Below are 16,928 nucleotides of genomic sequence, written 5' to 3' on the forward strand. Positions count from 1 at the left end.
TTTTGGCGGAAGATGAGGAACTCAGTTTTGGCCATACTAAGTTTTGAGATGTCTATTACATAGTCAAGTGGAAAGGTCAGGGAGACCATTAGATATAGAAGTCCAGAATTCAAGGAAAGGGTCCAGACTAGAAATCATAAATATGAGAGCTGTCAGCACAAAGTTATCTAATATTTAAAGTTATGAGATTGGATAATAGCACCAAGGGAAGGAGCATATATAGAGGAAATGAGAGACCCACTGGCAGAGGCCATGGAGTTATCCAAAATCAGAAGGTCGGAGAAAGAGTGCCAGTCAGAGGGAGGGAAATCAAGCAGGTGGAAAGCAGATAAAGAAAGTGTCCCAAGGAGAAAGGAAGTATCATTTGTGTCAAATATTGCTAATAGGTTAAGATGAGGACTGAGAAAGGTCCGTTGAATTTGGCAACATGGATGTCTTTTGTACATTTAGTCCTCACAAGAGCTCTACAAGGTAGGTAGTATGTTGTTCTTGTTTTATGGAATTAAAAAAAAGTTTCATAGCTGTTAAATGTGTCCCAAGTACAGCCAAGTGACAGATCTGAGTATCAAACCCATGTGTCAGAATTTTTTTTTTTTTTAAGATTTTATTTATTGGGGCGCCTGGGTGGCTCAGTGGGTTAAAGCCTCTGCCTTCGGCTCAGGTCATCATCCCAGAGTCCTGGGATCAAGCCCCGCATTGGACTCTCTGCTCAGCAAGGAGCCTGCTTTCTCCCCCCTCTCTCTCTGCCTGCCTCTCTGCCTACTTGTGATCTCTGTCAAATAAATAAATAAAATCTTTTAAAAAAAAAAAAGATTTTATTTATTTATTTGACAGAGAGATCACAAGTAGGCAGAGAGACAGGCAGGGTGGGGTGGGGGGAAACAGGATCCCCGCCGAGCAGAGAGCCTGATGCAGGGCTCGATCCCAGAACCCTGAAATCACGACCCGAGCCGAAGGCAGAGGCCCAATCCACTGAGCCACTGAGGCGCCCCTCTGTCAGAATTTTTAACCACTAGAGTGTACTTTATATCTTCTGGACTTTTTAAATTTTTGTAAAACATTTTAACTATGGGAAAAATTCAGATTAATGTAATAAAGATACACATATTCTCTACTCAATTAATAGATATTAATATTTTGTAATATTTGATCCAGATGTATATTTTTTAAAGAAAATGTTAAAGGTTAAGTCAGTCATTCAGAAAAAATTAATTGAATGCCTACCTTGTTCTGGGCGTTTGGAATAAATAAGCTATGAGAAAAGAGTTAAGATGGCAGAGTAGTAGGGGGACCGCTATGCTTGCCTCATCCCTCAAACACAGCTAGATAAGTATCAAATTTTCCTGAACACCCAAGAAATCAATCTGAATAGGTGAAGAACATATAGATTCCTGCCACAGGCCAAAAAAACAAACAGATAGTAAACAATAACTATATATGTTAGAAGGTGATAGTAGAAGGATGCATGGGAGGGGCACAGTCAGTTGAATGTCGGCTCTTGGTCTCAGCTCAGGTCTGATCTCAGTGTTTTGGGATTAAGCCCTATGTTGGGCTCCAGCCATGCTTTGGTCTCTGACCTCAGCCTGAAGTCTGCTTGTGTTCCCCTCCTCCACACACACTCTTTCTGTTGTAAATAAAATAAGTCTTTTAAAAAAAGTGATAACTGGAATAGGAGAAAAAAATATATAGCCGGATAAGGGAGTCAGGAGTCTGGGGATGGGAAGTGGAAGGAATTTTCACTTTTTTTTTTTTTTTAAGATTTATTTATTTGAGGGGTGCCTGGGTGGCTCAGGGGGTTAAAGCCTCTGCCTTCAGCTCAGGTTGTGATCCTGGAGTCCTGGGATCGAGCCCCGTATCCTGCTCTCTGCTCAGCGGGGAGCCTGCTTCCCCTTCTCTCTCTGCCTGCCTTTCTGCCTACTTGTGATCTCTGTTTGTCAAATAAATAAATAAAATCTTTTTTAAAAAAGATTTTATTTATTTGAGCGAGAGAAAACATGCACATGTGAGCAGAGGGAGAAGGAGAGACTCTCCATCCGACTCCCCACTGAGCATAGAGCCCTACAGAGGGCTCGATCTCACCACTCTGAGATCATGACCTGAGCCAAAATCAAGAGTTAGATGCTTAACCGACTGAGCCACCCAGGTGCCCCTAGAAGTTTCACTTTTTAATGTGGTGGTCCAGATAGGCCTTATTGTGAAGGTGGCAAGAAAACTTCTGAGGAAGATAGTTTCAGGCAATGGAATAACCAATGCAAAGGCCCTGACGTGAATTCCCCTTTGTTCTCTTTCCCAATCCATTCTTCTTTCCTCCCCCAGAAGCAACTGATACTGTGAATTTGCTACATGTCTTTCTAGTCTTTGTTTTTATACTTCTACTTTTGTGTATCCATAAATAATACTGAGTATTATCTGTTCTTGAGTTATATAATGTGATACCATACTTGCTGTCTTCCAAATTATGATGAGCAAAATACGTAAGTCTAGTTCATTCATCATTTTGACTTTTCAACATTCCATAAGAATGCCACAATTTATTATTTTTTCCTATTACAAGCACATTAACTACCTTTATACATATCTCCATAAACATAAGTGAGAGTTTGTTTAGGGTTTTTATCTAGAAGTGAAATAGTTGAGCTGTTCATAAGCATTTCAGCTTTATTAGATATTGCCAAATTGTTGTTTGATTGCTCACATCAAGTAGGTTAAAAATGCTATTCATATTCTTACCAACCTTTGGTATTATCAGTATTTTATTTTTGCCATGTGATGGAGTGAATTATTGCTTTTATATTAGTTTTCCAGATTACTAGTGAAATTTAACTCTTACTCAATGTTTGCTGGTGAAATTAAACTCTTATTCAAATGTTTACTGACTGTTCAACTTTCCTCCTCTGTAAATTGCCTGCTTATATCCTTTGTCTATTTGTTTATTGGCTGGGTTTTTTTTAAAGACTATATTTTAAGAGCAGTTTTAAGTTCATAGCAAAATTGAGAAAAAGGTCCAGAGAGATTCCCTGTAATACTCCTTGTCCCCACATATGCGTAGCCTCCCCCATTCGCAACCTCCCAACCAGAGTTATACATTTGCTGCAGCTGATGAAGCTACATCGACAGCATCATTGTCACCCAGAGTCCACCATTTACATTAGAGTTCATTTTTGGTATTATATAATCTATAGGTTTGGATGACTGTATGACATGTACCTATCATTATAGTATCATTCAGTATTTTCACTGCCCTAAAGCACCTCTGTGCTCCACCTATTTACTACTTCTCCCCACCCCCATCCCACAACCCCTAGCAACCACTGATCTTTTTACCGTCTCCATAGTTTTACCTTTTCCCAAATGTCATATAGTTGGAATTATACAGTATATAGCCTTTTTAGACTGGCTTCTTTCACATAAGTAATATGCATATAAAGTACCTCCATTTGGGACACATGGGTGACTCAGTCTGTTAAATGTCTGACTTCAGCGCAGGTCATGATCCCAAGGTTCTGGGATAGAGTCCCATGTCAGGCTCCTTGCTTAGTGGGGAGCCTGCTTCTCCCTCTGCCTGCCGTTTCCCCTGCTTATGCGCGCGCGCGCTCTCTCTCTCTCTCTCTCTCTCTCTCTCTGACAAGTAAATAAAAATCTGTAAAAAAATAAAATAAAGTACCTCCGTGTCTTTTTGCAGCTTGATAACGCAGATCTTTAGGGCTGAGTAATATTCCATTATCTGGATGTACCACAGCTTATTTTTCCATTCACCTACTGAGGGACATTTTGGTTCCTTCTAAGTTTTGGAAATTGTAAATAGAGTTGCTATAAAGATCTGTGCACAGGTTTTTTATAGTCATAAGTTGTTGACTCCTTTGGTAAACACCAAGGAACATTATTGCTGATCAGATGGTGGAGTATGTTTAGTTTTGTAAGAAAGCAGCAAACTCTTCCAAAGTTGCTGTACCATTTTGCATTCCTGTCAGCAATGAGTAAGAGTTCCTGTTGCTCCACAGAGCAAACATTTGCTACAGAGCTAAACATTTGACCAATGTGTTAATGATGTCAGTGTAGGTTTATCATTTGTAGCAAATGTACGACTCTTGTGGATGGATTTTGATTCAGCATTTGGTTTTGTCAATGTTCAAGATTCTGACCGTTGCGATTGGTATATAGCAGTATCTTAGTTTCATTTTTTATTGCAGTTATCTTATGAGATACAAAGTGGAGCATCTTTTCATCTACCTGTTTGTCATTTGTTTATCTTTGGTGAGATGTCTGTAAAGGTGTTTGGCCCATTTTTTAATTGGGCTATTTGTTTGCCTGTTGTTAAATTTTAAGTGTTCTTTGTCTATTTTGGGTAACAGTCCTTTATCAGATATCATTGGCTGTCTTTTTTTTCTTACTGATTTATATCATTTTTTATTTAGAGCAGTTTTTCCAAATGGTTTTTGAGAAACTAAGTTGACTACAGTGTATTTTGTTATCAACTGCTAAGTGTTAGAATTAATTTAATTTTTTAAAAGTTTTTTTTATTTAAATTCAGTTAATTAACATATAATGTAATATTGGTTTCAGAGGTAGAGGTTAGTGATTCATCAGTCTTATATAATAACCAGCACTCACTATAGCACATAACCTCCCCAATGTCTATCCCCCGGTTACCCCATCCCTCCCTCCCCCGTACCTCCAGCAACCCTCAGTTTGTTTCCTATGATTAAGAGTCTCTTACGGTTTGTCTCTCTCTTTGATTTCATCTTGTTTTATTTTTTCCTCTCTTCTGCTGTGATCCTCCGTTCTGTTTCTTAAATAACACATATGAGTGATATCATATAATTGTCTTTTTCTGATTGAATTATTTTGCTTAGCATAATGCCCGGTACTTCCATCCTCCACTGCAAATGGCAAGATTTCATTTTTTGATGACTGTAGTATTCCATTGTGTATATATATATATACTACGTCTTCTTTATTCATTAATCTGTCAGTGGACATCTGGGCTCTTACCATAGTTTGGCTATTGTGGACATTGCTGCTATAAACATTGGGGTGCTGGTGCCCCTTCGTATCATAAAACTCTTTTTGTTAAAGACCTAGTCTTATAATTTATTGTCGACTCTTACTGTAAATTATGGATTATGACATCCCTTCGGTGCCTGCTGCCAACCTACCACAAGGTAGGAAGGTGCAAAAGATGAATTAAAATTAGAAATTGTCTATTAGTTTGTTAATTTAAATGAAAAAATTGATTGGGGGAAAATATAGAAGATAATGGTTACAGGGAACTGTTTGTGTATATTTTAATAAACCATGCGGTTTAGTAGCCCATATTGTTCCTATATCCCCATCATGTCTAACAGTAACATTGTTATAAATTGCTATAAATATATAGAAGTGGAGCTGGAGCACTTTCTTTTAAGATGGTCATTATCAGGGGCGCCTGGGTGGCTCAGGTTCAGCCTGAGCTGAAGCCTCTGCCTTCAGCTCAGGTCCTGGAATCGAGGCCTTGCATTGGGCTCTCTGCTCAGCAGGGAGCTTCCCCCTCTCTCTCCACCTGCCTCTCTGCCTAGTTGTGATCTCTGTCTGTCAAATAAATAAATAAAATCTTTAAAAAAATAAAATGATGGTCATTATCAGCTGCTGAAGATTAAGCCACAGTTTTATACTGCTGACTCCTATCAAACATAAAAAGAATAGAAAATAGTGCTCTTTAACACATAATGTCATAAGTCTGATTTTATTTAAAAATAGATGGTTTATGTATTTAAAGGTAACAATTCTTTGGTAAACTTTATCTTTCTATGTTATAGATTAACAAATAGAAATATTATACACAAACCTGCAGAGTGGACCTTAATTGCTGTGGTGTTGCTGTCATTGTAAGTACTCCTTCAGATTTTAATTCTAAATACTAAATAGAATTTTTATTCAGGGAAAAACCAAGTTATTCATTGATTTTATAAGCATATTTAGAAAATGTACCTCTATTTTGTGCCTTGCTTTCCTTTAGTATGTGATGAAATAACTTTCATGTAAAGTGATATGCCAATATTTTGATAAGCTTTAATTATTTATCTTTTTTACCATCTTTTCTTCTGAGGGCCTTTTTCTTCACAAATATTATTTGTTATCTTTTGAAAGAGGAGAACATCTCCATGTGGAATATATGTGGAATAGTCCTTTAATTTCATTTTTAACAATGCATTTTTTGGGGGGTGCCTGGGTGGCTCAGTGAGTTAAAGCCTCTGCCTTCAGCTCAGGTCATGATCTCAGGGTCCTGGGATCAAGCCCCGCATAGGGCTCTCTGCTCAGCTGGGAGCCTGCTTCCTCTTCTCTTTCTGCCTTCCTCTCTGCTTTGTGATTTCTGTCTGTCAAATAAATAAATAAAATTTAAAAAAAAAAAAAAAGGTATTTTTTTAACATTGAATGGGTCTCATTATTTATAACTGTAGTTTTACCAACATATTTAATGCTATTTCATTTTTTAACATATTTTATTATTAATAGCTTTGGAAAGGTTTTAATATCCAAACTAATACACATCTTTAAAATCAGACAGGTGTAAAGGAACTAAAGTAGATACTACACAAGCATATATAAAACATTTAATACTCATTCACCTTTTAAGAAATCACTAGTGGTTTCTAAAGCTGTCTTTCAGTAGGGTTAAAACCATCTAGTAAGTGTAGTGTTTTTCAGCTTGAATTGCAAGTCTTCTTTTGAGGACCATTCGTTACTGCATTACTGTTGCTACTTGGTGCTTGTTAGGTCATTGAAGCCCATAGGACATTGGATACTTACTGGACACACAGGTCAAGAAGTGTTATGAGCCAGCCTCATAGCATCTCCAGCCCTGCTTTCTCTTTCTTTGATATTTCTTCAGTCTGACATGTTGCTCTGGCTTCACTGTCCCAAGGAAGGCTGTGCTGGGAGGCATTAAAGTAGGCTTCAGTGAGCCAGCATCTGTGTCACCCAGCCAGATACAACTCACATGATTCATTAAATCAGAACACAGAAAATAACTTTACTTGAATGCCCTGATATAAATTTTTTATCAACCATAAGAACAAATCTTTTGTCATTTCTACTATTCAGTGTTCCAGTTGAATTGGTTATTTGTGAAACAGATCTTATTAATTTTTTAGAAAGTTCTTTCCATTTTATGAAATTTGTAAATATTTTGGTCACTAGCAGAAAAAAATATCAGTATCTCTGCTCACCCACCATATCCTATGCCTGCCAATAAACCCTCATAGATAACTGTTTAACTGTACTTCTGCAATTCATTATTGTAAAGAGGAAGTAACTTTTTTGGTTGACAAGTCACAGGCCTGTGCCAAGCAGTAATCTCAGAATCTTGCTTTCTAAGCCAGTAACTGGAAATATTATCTTAATGAGCAGCTGCTTACTGAGTATGCTATTAAAATTTCAAGTGATTATTCCACATAAAAATAAACTTCTAGTGTTTGATTTTAATAAAGGCCCCCATGTGGCACAAAAAATTGAAAGCTTTGCTAATCCTCTTAGACACTTTTTGACTTCCCTAACTTTGGATATAGTATAGGGAACCTCTTAATTCAAGGGTCAATGACCCATAAAAATAGTAACTTCATTGAAGTTAAGAAACAGACACACATCTTTCTTGTATTGCATGTTGAACATTATGTGGTCAGTCTTGAGGTAGCAGTAAACACTGACTAGTTCCTTTTGTCATTCACCTTGTATCCTTCTCTTTCATTACACATTAACCCATAGCTAGATCTGTCCATCTTTGTCCTGGTCTTTGGTCCTTTTGTTGCCTGTGCAGCTAAAATCCTGTCCAGTTAGGGCTCCTCTGACTTCTTTTTTAAAATCCTTGGTCACTGTAGACACCAAGTCAGCTGAAACTTTCTTGGTTTTTGCCTTTCAGATATTATTTTCTCAAAATTATAACTTTTGCCATTGGCCCTCCTTGCAGGTTATTCCCGATCCCTTCCATTCTGCATTTGCACCTTCTATGTCTTCATGGACTGAATCCCTTTATTCTTTGGTCATCAACTTCTAAGACTTTTGTCTCCTGTCCCAGTATTATTTACTTCCTCTTTTCTCAGAAAGTTCCCTTTAGCTTTTCATATTTCTTCCCCCAAAGAATCTCTGGCTGAACTCGTAAGCCCCTTCATTCTCAGCTTTGTCCTTTTATTCTTTTAGAGTAAAATTACTTTACGAGATGGGGATAAAATTAAAATACTTAGTTAAATACTAATCCTATTCACTTCTCTAAAGTATAATTATACTTCATATTTGTAGCCATCTTTCTGCCCACTTAGAGTTCACCATTACTTTTTGGGAAAGGCATTTTGTTGTTGTTGCAAGAAAAAGCAGGCTTGAAGGCCAACATTGGATAAAGAATCTTAAGCACAGTGAAAAATATGGAGACCTTAGACACCCAAAGAGACATGCACATAAAAGGAGAAAGGAAGTAAAATACTCACACATACTTGTAGAACAAAAACCACCCTCCTCAGCCTTTTAATTTATTGCTGCTAAGATTGAACATAGGCATACATGGGATTATCTTTTTTTTTTTAATGATTATTCTATGATTTGGAAAACCTTTGCATCTACTTTCAAATTTCCAGTGGAATTTTTTTAGTCATTACTTGCAGTTGTTTCTGGAATTCATGTTAAAAGTAAACTTCTTTTAAATCTTTATAGCTAGGAAAAAGATTCTGAATGGCAGTTTCAGTCACTGTAGATGAATATAAAGAGAGGGCTGGTTCTTGAATTTTCACATCTGTATTCTTAATAGTAAATCTGGTGTTTCTGTGGCATATCATCTTTTCCTCCTAATTTCCCTTGCAATTTCACAGATGTATTAACATGAGAAAAATTTAAACCACAATGTTTAATCTGTTAGTGTGTACTGATGGGAACTCTATACCCATATAATCTGAGGAAGGAATTGATCAAATCAAATTATACACTTCATCTTTGCACCCCCAATGAAATATACTTTTATATAAAAATACATCATGACCTATTCCCATTTCATTTAGATTTCTCCATATGACTCGAATGGCCTATATGACTACAACATTTTTGGATATTTATCCTTTGTACTCAGACCTTAAGTAGTTGTCAAGAGCACACAGAAAGACCTTTTAAATCAGAGCTTCAACAATATACATTTATTTAACAGTGAAGGAATTAATTTCCCTTTAGTCCTTTCATATTTATTTAATAAATGTTATAATTAGCAAAGATTCTGAAGTACTCCTTACATAGAACATCTGTAACACTGATAATTGACCCAGTATTTTTTTGTTTTGTTTTGTTCTAAAGGTTTTGTTTTTTGTTTTTGTTTTTTTAGAGAGAGAGAAAACAAGCAAGGTGGAGTGATAGAGGTTGAGGGGGAGGGAGAATCAGACTCCCTGCTGATCAGGGAGCCCAATTTGGGGCTCCATCCCATGACCCTGAGATTATGAACTGATCTGAAGGCAGACATTTAACCAACTGAGCCACCCAGGTGCCCCCTTTTTTTTTTTGCTTTTTAATAACTCATTAAAAATGCAGTAAAGGAGCCCGGTAATTGGTGTTACTGCTTAAGCACTTGCTTATAGTAATTTTTTTTTACCTTAGTTGAACTTGATCAGACTTTACTGTTACATACTATATGTCGAAATAATAGAGTTGAATCTGATTTTCCCACAAATACTCTAGTATTAGCCTCTTTCCATAGTGTTGATGCATGATTTTTCATAAAGATGTATTTAAATATATAGACAGTCTGCTATAAATATTTTAGTGCCTGTATACTCTATTGTGTAAAGCTAGTTAATGTATTTATATAATTTTGATGTGTTTATATACCAAATTAGCAAGCATAATAATTAATTACATTAAAGTACATTTTGTGATACCTCCTTATTTGTCTTTATATTCCTCATAATTCTCATCCTTCTAATAGAGGAAAAACAGAAACTGTAGAATCGCTTTTCATCATGGTCTCAGTACTCAGTATAGTTTCTTTGGGAATATTTTGACTGGTATTCTAAGAAGATTTTATAGCCGTAGGACACCCCCGTCAGCGTGATCCCTTTTCTCCTTTTCCTCTTCCCTTTGTTCTTCATCTTCCCAGTCTTCTTTGGCCTCTCATTATATTTCAGCCTATAACACAAGAGGGGACTCTGTAGATGTTGACTGAGAGCTGAGGAAGTCTAGAGAAAGATCCGGACTAGCAGCCAAAGGGAGACCATATAGAGGGCTATGGAGAAGCAATTAACTGTAGAGAAGCACATTAATTAAATTAAGGCCTGATTTACTTTATGTGTGGCCCATGTGTCAGAAATGGGAATCTTTTCCCATTTTAAAGTTTTCATATTTAAAATGGAACTTTTCCACCAAAGCTAATCTTTGTAAATAGCCACTACTTTGTATTACGACAATCTGTGGTTAATTGTAGCATAGGAGTTGAATGTCTTTTAGTGGGTAGCCAGAGAATGGGGTAAGTGTTGTTCCATGGGAATGATTTGATTATCTAATAAAGGAGATGAATACTTTGTATTACTTAGAGAAGGTAGGGTGACTTGTGGTAGTCTAACATGGATACATGCTATTGCTAGTTTAATGCCTTTGATGCTCTCTAATGGAAAGCTTTCAAGACCATCTCCAAAAATGTCTACTTTCATTTTATTTATCTGAACTGTCTGTTTCCAGTGAACTGTGGCCCACTTCCTAGGCAGAGACCATGCAATAGTTTATTCCCCCTAAAAGCTTTCAGTATTCCCATCGTTTAGGGAGTAGCGTGTTAAGTCCTGAGAAATGGTATTTAAACAAGCTCGACTTGACCATGATCACTAAACAAAAGCCTTCACTGGATATGGGCAGCCACTTTAGGTAACCATCATACATATAGACACTTAGGAGAGTCACATCCCTAGGGTACCAGGCATGAATAGAAAGATGTGACTAAAGCTTTTTGCCTCAGCAGATTGTTTTTTTAGCCCACCCATCACTAATTTCCTTAGAAAGTTTGTGAGCATACCATGAAAAATGAAGAGATGATTCCTTAGAAATTTATTGGTTTTCAGAAGTATTCCAAGGCCTTCCTTCTAACGTTTCCAGTTTGGTTCTGAGTAGTTGAGACCATAATGGCAGGTCATTGAAATAACTTTTTATTTTTCCTTATAATTATGGAATTTTTTATATTTAGTTCTTTTTATTGAGATATAAATTCATTTAACATGAAATTCACCATTTTTTTTACTATGAAGTTCTTTTTTTATTTTTATTTTTTTTTATTTCTTTTCAGTGGAAATTCACCATTTTAAAGTGAACCCTTCACTCGTTTTTAGTATATTCACTATATTATGTAATGGTCATCACTGTCTAATTCCAGAACATTACCATCACTCCAAAATGAAACCTCCTATCTATTAGCTTAGTCCCAATTTCCTCTTCTTTCATCCCCTAAGCAACCATTAATCTACTTTCTGTCTCTATGGATTTACCTATTTTGAACATTTCATACAGATGGGATGTAGCCTTTTTTATGTCAGGCATCTTTCACGTAACATGTTTCCTAAGTTCATTGATGTAGCACATAACAGTACTTCATTCCTTTTTATGTCTGAGTAATATTCCATTTTATAGATATACCACATTTTATTTATCCATTAATCAGCTGATGGACATTTAGGTTGTTTCTAATTTTTGACTGTTGTGAACGTTGTGTACAAGTTTTGGTATGAACATGTGTTTCAGTTCTCTTGTATATATACCTGAAAGTAGAGTTACTGTCATATGTTAGCTTCTTTGTTTAATCTTTTGAGGAACTGCTAGCCTGTTTTCCAAGGTGTCTTCACCATTTTAAATTTCCACTGAGGGCTCCATAGATGTAACTTTAAAGGTCTTCTCTTCTTACCTCATACCCAGTAGTCATTTTAGAGGCTTATATTTGCAGTTTTTCTAAAACTTAAACATGCTTATTTTGAGTGATTTTAGATCTTCATGGACTTGTAATATCAATTTGTTATGTTTTAGGAATTTTTCCTTAATATGCAAAACAACTACTTAGGACCCCTGCCCTTTCAGAAAGAGTGTGGTGTTGAATTATAAGACCATATAAATTGAACGTCTGAATCATAACACGTGTGGTTTTGTTTTGTTTTTTTGATTTCTCAGTATCCATAAAATTCCTTTTTTTTTTTCTTGTGTAAATCTTGGATTTATCTTGCATGTTTACTATCATAGTACCATTGTCATTGTGAAGTTTAAGTATTTGTTTACTGAGGATTAAATAATAATTTAATTATTTCTAACTCCCCTCCCCCATACATTGCTGAGAGTTTATAAAAGAAAAATATATTTTTAAATTGAAGTAACTTTACTCTGGGAATCCAGATATTTTCTAACGAAAAAATACTTGTTTAAATTTTAACCAAAGCCAGTGATTTTTTTTTCTCCTCAGAATTCCTCATACTTTTGACAATTTTATAATGTTAATGTTTTTATTTTTTCAATTTTTTTTAAATTTTTTTTAAAGATTTTATTTATTTGACAGAAATCACAAGTAGGCAGAGAGGTAGGCAGAGAGAGAGAGAGGAGGCAGCAGGCTCCCTGCCGAGCAGAGAGCCCGATGCGGGGCTCGATCCCAGGACCTGGAGATCATGACCTGAGCCCAAGGCAGAGGCTTAACCCATTGAGCCACCCAGGCGCCCCTAATGTTAATGTTTTTAACCACAAGTAGCTGAGAGTCTCCAGCTTCAGGCCACAATACATATTAAATCACCAGGGATCCTCAACAAAAAGATGTTCCCTCTTGCTTCTCATCCCCAGCAGCAATAGTGGCAGCACTGGTGACTTGCAGGTAGCAAGCACTTGGCCCTTGCCAGTCATAGGTTTGACTTGAGGAGTCAGTTTCTGTATCTACCAATGACATTTTCACATCCTGATCGAGTTCACTGATCACTGAGAGAACAGGCCTGGGGAGGCTAGGAAGCTAGAGGCTTAGGGGCATTGTTATTCCTAGCCTCAGGGTTCTGCACTGTAAGAATGAAATAATGTTGCATATGGACACCACTGGTTGGTTCCATTTCAATGTTAGAGCTTTGAAAAAAAAAAAAAAAAGTTGCAGCCACTCTTCTGAGAGAATTGCCACATAGCAACAATTATGAAGAAAAGCTTTCCAACTCTCATCTACAAAGTTGCTCTTAGAGATCTATCACAAACAGGATTTAGATATAAAGTTTAAAGTCACTACAGCCCAGCCCTTTAAACAAACCTATGTGTAATATATCACTACAAAGTGAGTTACAAAGAATTTGTTTGCTTTGAATTAGAAATATCAATGGAAAGCATCCCTGCTTCCTTATTAATAGGTAATCCTAAAGCACTAAATACAAACATTATCAGGGCATAAACCATCTGGTATAAGAAAAACATTTTATTTGGCTAGCATCGTCTTTTATAATCAAAGTTTTTATCTCCATTTCCTAGATAATAGCTATGAAGTAGAAAGCCCGTAATGACCTATTTCTTCATGGTACATTCTTCTTTTCTTCTTTATTTTTCTTGGAAGTCCTTAATAGTTAAAATCTCACATGCCTCTTGATTTGGGGACTTTAGCTTTTGTCCAGGTTAAAGTAAGTGCAATTTAAAGGCATGTCAGTAATTTTTATTAATCATTACAATACTTTTATGAAATATAATTCCCTCACCATACAGACTACCTTTAGCCGTGGAAGGGCTTTTAAAACCCTAAATTCAGTCTCATTCTGGATTATATCCTTTTTTTTTTTTTTTCCTTTGCACAGGCAGTATAGCCTTGCACAAGTTTCTTAACCTCATTTTGCATTATTTTTCTTGTTGGCGAAATGAGGGATTAGGCTATATCCAGGTTAAGTCAATTTAGTAGTGTGAATTCAACTATGAGATGTTATAAGTAAGAAGTTATTCAAATGCAGTGTGTAAAAGGCTACTGAAAGAGACAATGAGGATGAGCATATTTAGCCTAGAAAACAGTTTAATTTTACTGATAAAGAACCATGGTGACTCTGCCCAAGTATCACTTAATGATCTTAGTCATTGAGCTTGGCAGAGAAATTCTTTGAATGATACAGCTAGTCACTCTTTCTGTGGAAAGATTACGGAGTACTCGTTTAAGTCAAGGGGAGGAACACCCCTCAAGATTCCTTTACTCTCTTTCTACTACAGACTGACATTATATTAGCTGACATTATATTGCTCTCCAAATCAAAGTGAGGATGCAGAGGAAACAATGGAGTGATTTAGTACCTCAGCATTATACTTAGGGTGGTGAAAAGCAAAATAAAATGTGTATGTTGATTGTTTTTAATGTAAAAATATGGGGGGGTGTGGGTGGGGTTTTTTTTAGATTTTTATTTATTCGACAGAATGAAGACAAACAGGGGGAGCAGCAGACTCTCTGGTGAGCAGGGAGCCTGATGTGGGGGCTCAGTCCAGGACCCCAGGATCATGACTTAAGCGGAAGGGAGGCGCTTAACTGACTGAGCCACCCAGGCACCTCAGAATGCCCTCATCCTTTCATTTCTATTTCTTGAAACCCTTTCTATCCTTTAGGCCCATCACAAACCACACTTCTGTGAAACCCTCTTTTTTTTTTTTTTTATCTTTCTAGTTGAGATATTTTGCTTCTTTGAAACTCTCAATAGTCTGTGCTTCTTTTTTGCAATTTGATATATTTAACTTTTTACTGAGGTTACCTGTGCACACATTCACCTCCCCCTTTCCTCAACATCCAGCAGGCTGTAAAGTCTTTGAGTGCAGAGGCTTGGTTTAGTCTTTGTATCCCCCACAGTGCCTAAAATACAGTCTTGCCAATAGCAGCTACTCAATACACCTTTGTTGTCTATGCTTTAATTCAAATTTCTAAATATTTGGAACCTTTTCAGTTAATGCGTAGATGCCAGCTTCTACAATGATTTATAGTTACGATGTTACAATGAAGTGTGGGTCTCTTTTCCTTTTCTGGCGTATATAGGCTCTACTTATATTGATTTTCATGGCATAGAATAAAGACACAAACAAAGACTAAACCAACTCTTTAGATAGAATAAAAATCAGGGTGCCTGGGTGGCTCAGTGGGTTAAAGCCTCTGCCTTCGGCTCAGCTCATGATCCAAGGGTCCTGGGATCAAGTCCTGCACTGGGCTCTCTGCTCATCAGGGAGCCTGCTTCCCTTCCTCTCTCTCTCTGCCTGCCTCTCTGCCTACTTGTGATCTCTGTCAAATAAATAAAATAAAATCTTGAAAAAAAAAAAAAAAGAAGAAGAAGAAGAAGAAAAATCAGAGCTACAAGTCAGGTATTTATCAGCCCTTTAGCTAACAACAGGATGATACTATCTCAGAAAAGAAACTCAGGTTGCCATACCATATCTAGTTTGTTTGTTTGTCTGTCAGAGAGAGTAAGAGGGGGAGCAACAGGCAGAGGGAGAAGTGGGCTCCCCTCTGAGCAAGGAGCTTGATGTGGGACTCAATCCCAGGATGCTGGGATCATGACTTGAGCCGAAGGCAGACACTTGACTGAGCTACCCAGGCGTCCCACCATATGTAGTTAAAGAAGATTTATCAAGGAACACTTGAGATCTGTTCTTCAGTAAATGAAAAAAAAAAAGTAGGAAGTAAAAAAGGAAAATGTTATTTGAGAACCACTTTAAAAATTTCCTTAAATGTGAACTGAATAAAGAAGCTAAAATTCACATGAGCAGCTTTCTAGACATCCCAATTCACTGACAAGACTTATTCCTAGAATAAAATGTAAAAAGTGAGGGAAAAAAAGCCCACGAATTATAGAGGATTCTGTAAGCACACTTGTTACAAAACTTATTTTTACAGGGCACCTGGCTGGCTCAGTCAGTTAAGGGTCTGCCTTGGGCTCAGGTCATGATCCCAGGGTCCTTGAAATGAGCCCCACATCATCAGGCTTCCTGCTCAGTGGGGAGTCTGCTTCTCCCTCTCTTTCTGTCCCTTCCCCCAACTTGAGCATGCTCTCTTGCTGCTCACTCTCTCTCAAATAAATAAAATCTTTAAAAAAAAAAAAAAAAAAGATGAGGGCATTCTAGGAGGTACCTCTAACATGGACAAAAAAGCAAAAAGAAGGGATTTGGTGAAGAGAACAAAATAACTGGAAAGAATGGTTGGGAAGTTGGGTCTACCATAGAGATAGATCCTTTCATGGCAAAAAAACTTACTTCAGTGGACAGTGAAAGTCATTTAAGTTTTGAGCAGACTACTAATGTCATGAAACCTGCACTTTAGGAGATTAGTGTTGCAGAGATCTGGAGTCACGTCTGATCCTATCTTCTACCAGTCCTTCACCAGTCCTTCACAAGCTTCCAACTGCTCTTAAAGAAAAAAACTCTTCTTGTGGCCTACATGGCCCTGAGTAGTACAGCCCCTCCTTCTCTAGCCTCCTCTCACACCACCCTACCTTGTTCTCTTTCCCAGAACACTGACCTCCTTTGAGCCCTTCTCATCACACCCTCACTGTAGGACACTGGTTGTTCCTTCTGTCCAGAATATTCTTCCTTCCTCTCTTCCTTTGTGAGTTCCCTGACTAGAATAGATATCTTTACAAATAGGCTTTGATAACACCATGCACTTAACCTTTCCTACACTTGTTTTCAGTTTTATACTTAATTGTATGATTACTTGATTAATATCTGCCTCCGTCATTCAACTTGAAGATTTTAGGGGCTGTTTCTTTGATTTTATTCACCCTTATATACCCACTATTTAGCATTGTGCCTAATTACAGATTTACAAAAAATAGCTGACAGTGATTGAGTGAATTAATGTATGAATGAGATTAATTAGGAAACCATCCTTTCTCACTCTGTGTTGACTCCTTCCCTCCTGCATACAACTGCTTATTCATCTTTGAAGTTTAAAAAATAAAACAGAAAAACCTATCTTTTGTCCTTAA

General features: G+C 37.0%; 1 protein-coding gene across 2 annotated transcripts in view; it reads left to right on the forward strand.

The window, feature by feature from the left end:
* The window catches only part of RPAP2 (RNA polymerase II associated protein 2), a 77,854-nt gene that overhangs the window by 37,280 nt on the left and 23,646 nt on the right, over positions 1–16,928 (forward strand). For both annotated transcript variants that reach the window (XM_032867125.1, XM_032867126.1), the window contains exon 11: positions 5,796–5,864. In XM_032867125.1, coding sequence (XP_032723016.1) covers positions 5,796–5,864 — 69 coding nt within the window. The remainder of the gene's footprint in view (positions 1–5,795; positions 5,865–16,928) is intronic.

The sequence above is a fragment of the Lontra canadensis genome, unplaced genomic scaffold (genome assembly GCF_010015895.1).
Source record: "Lontra canadensis isolate GAN:19392208 unplaced genomic scaffold, GSC_riverotter_1.0 scaffold33, whole genome shotgun sequence".
Classification (NCBI taxonomy): domain Eukaryota; kingdom Metazoa; phylum Chordata; class Mammalia; order Carnivora; family Mustelidae; genus Lontra; species Lontra canadensis.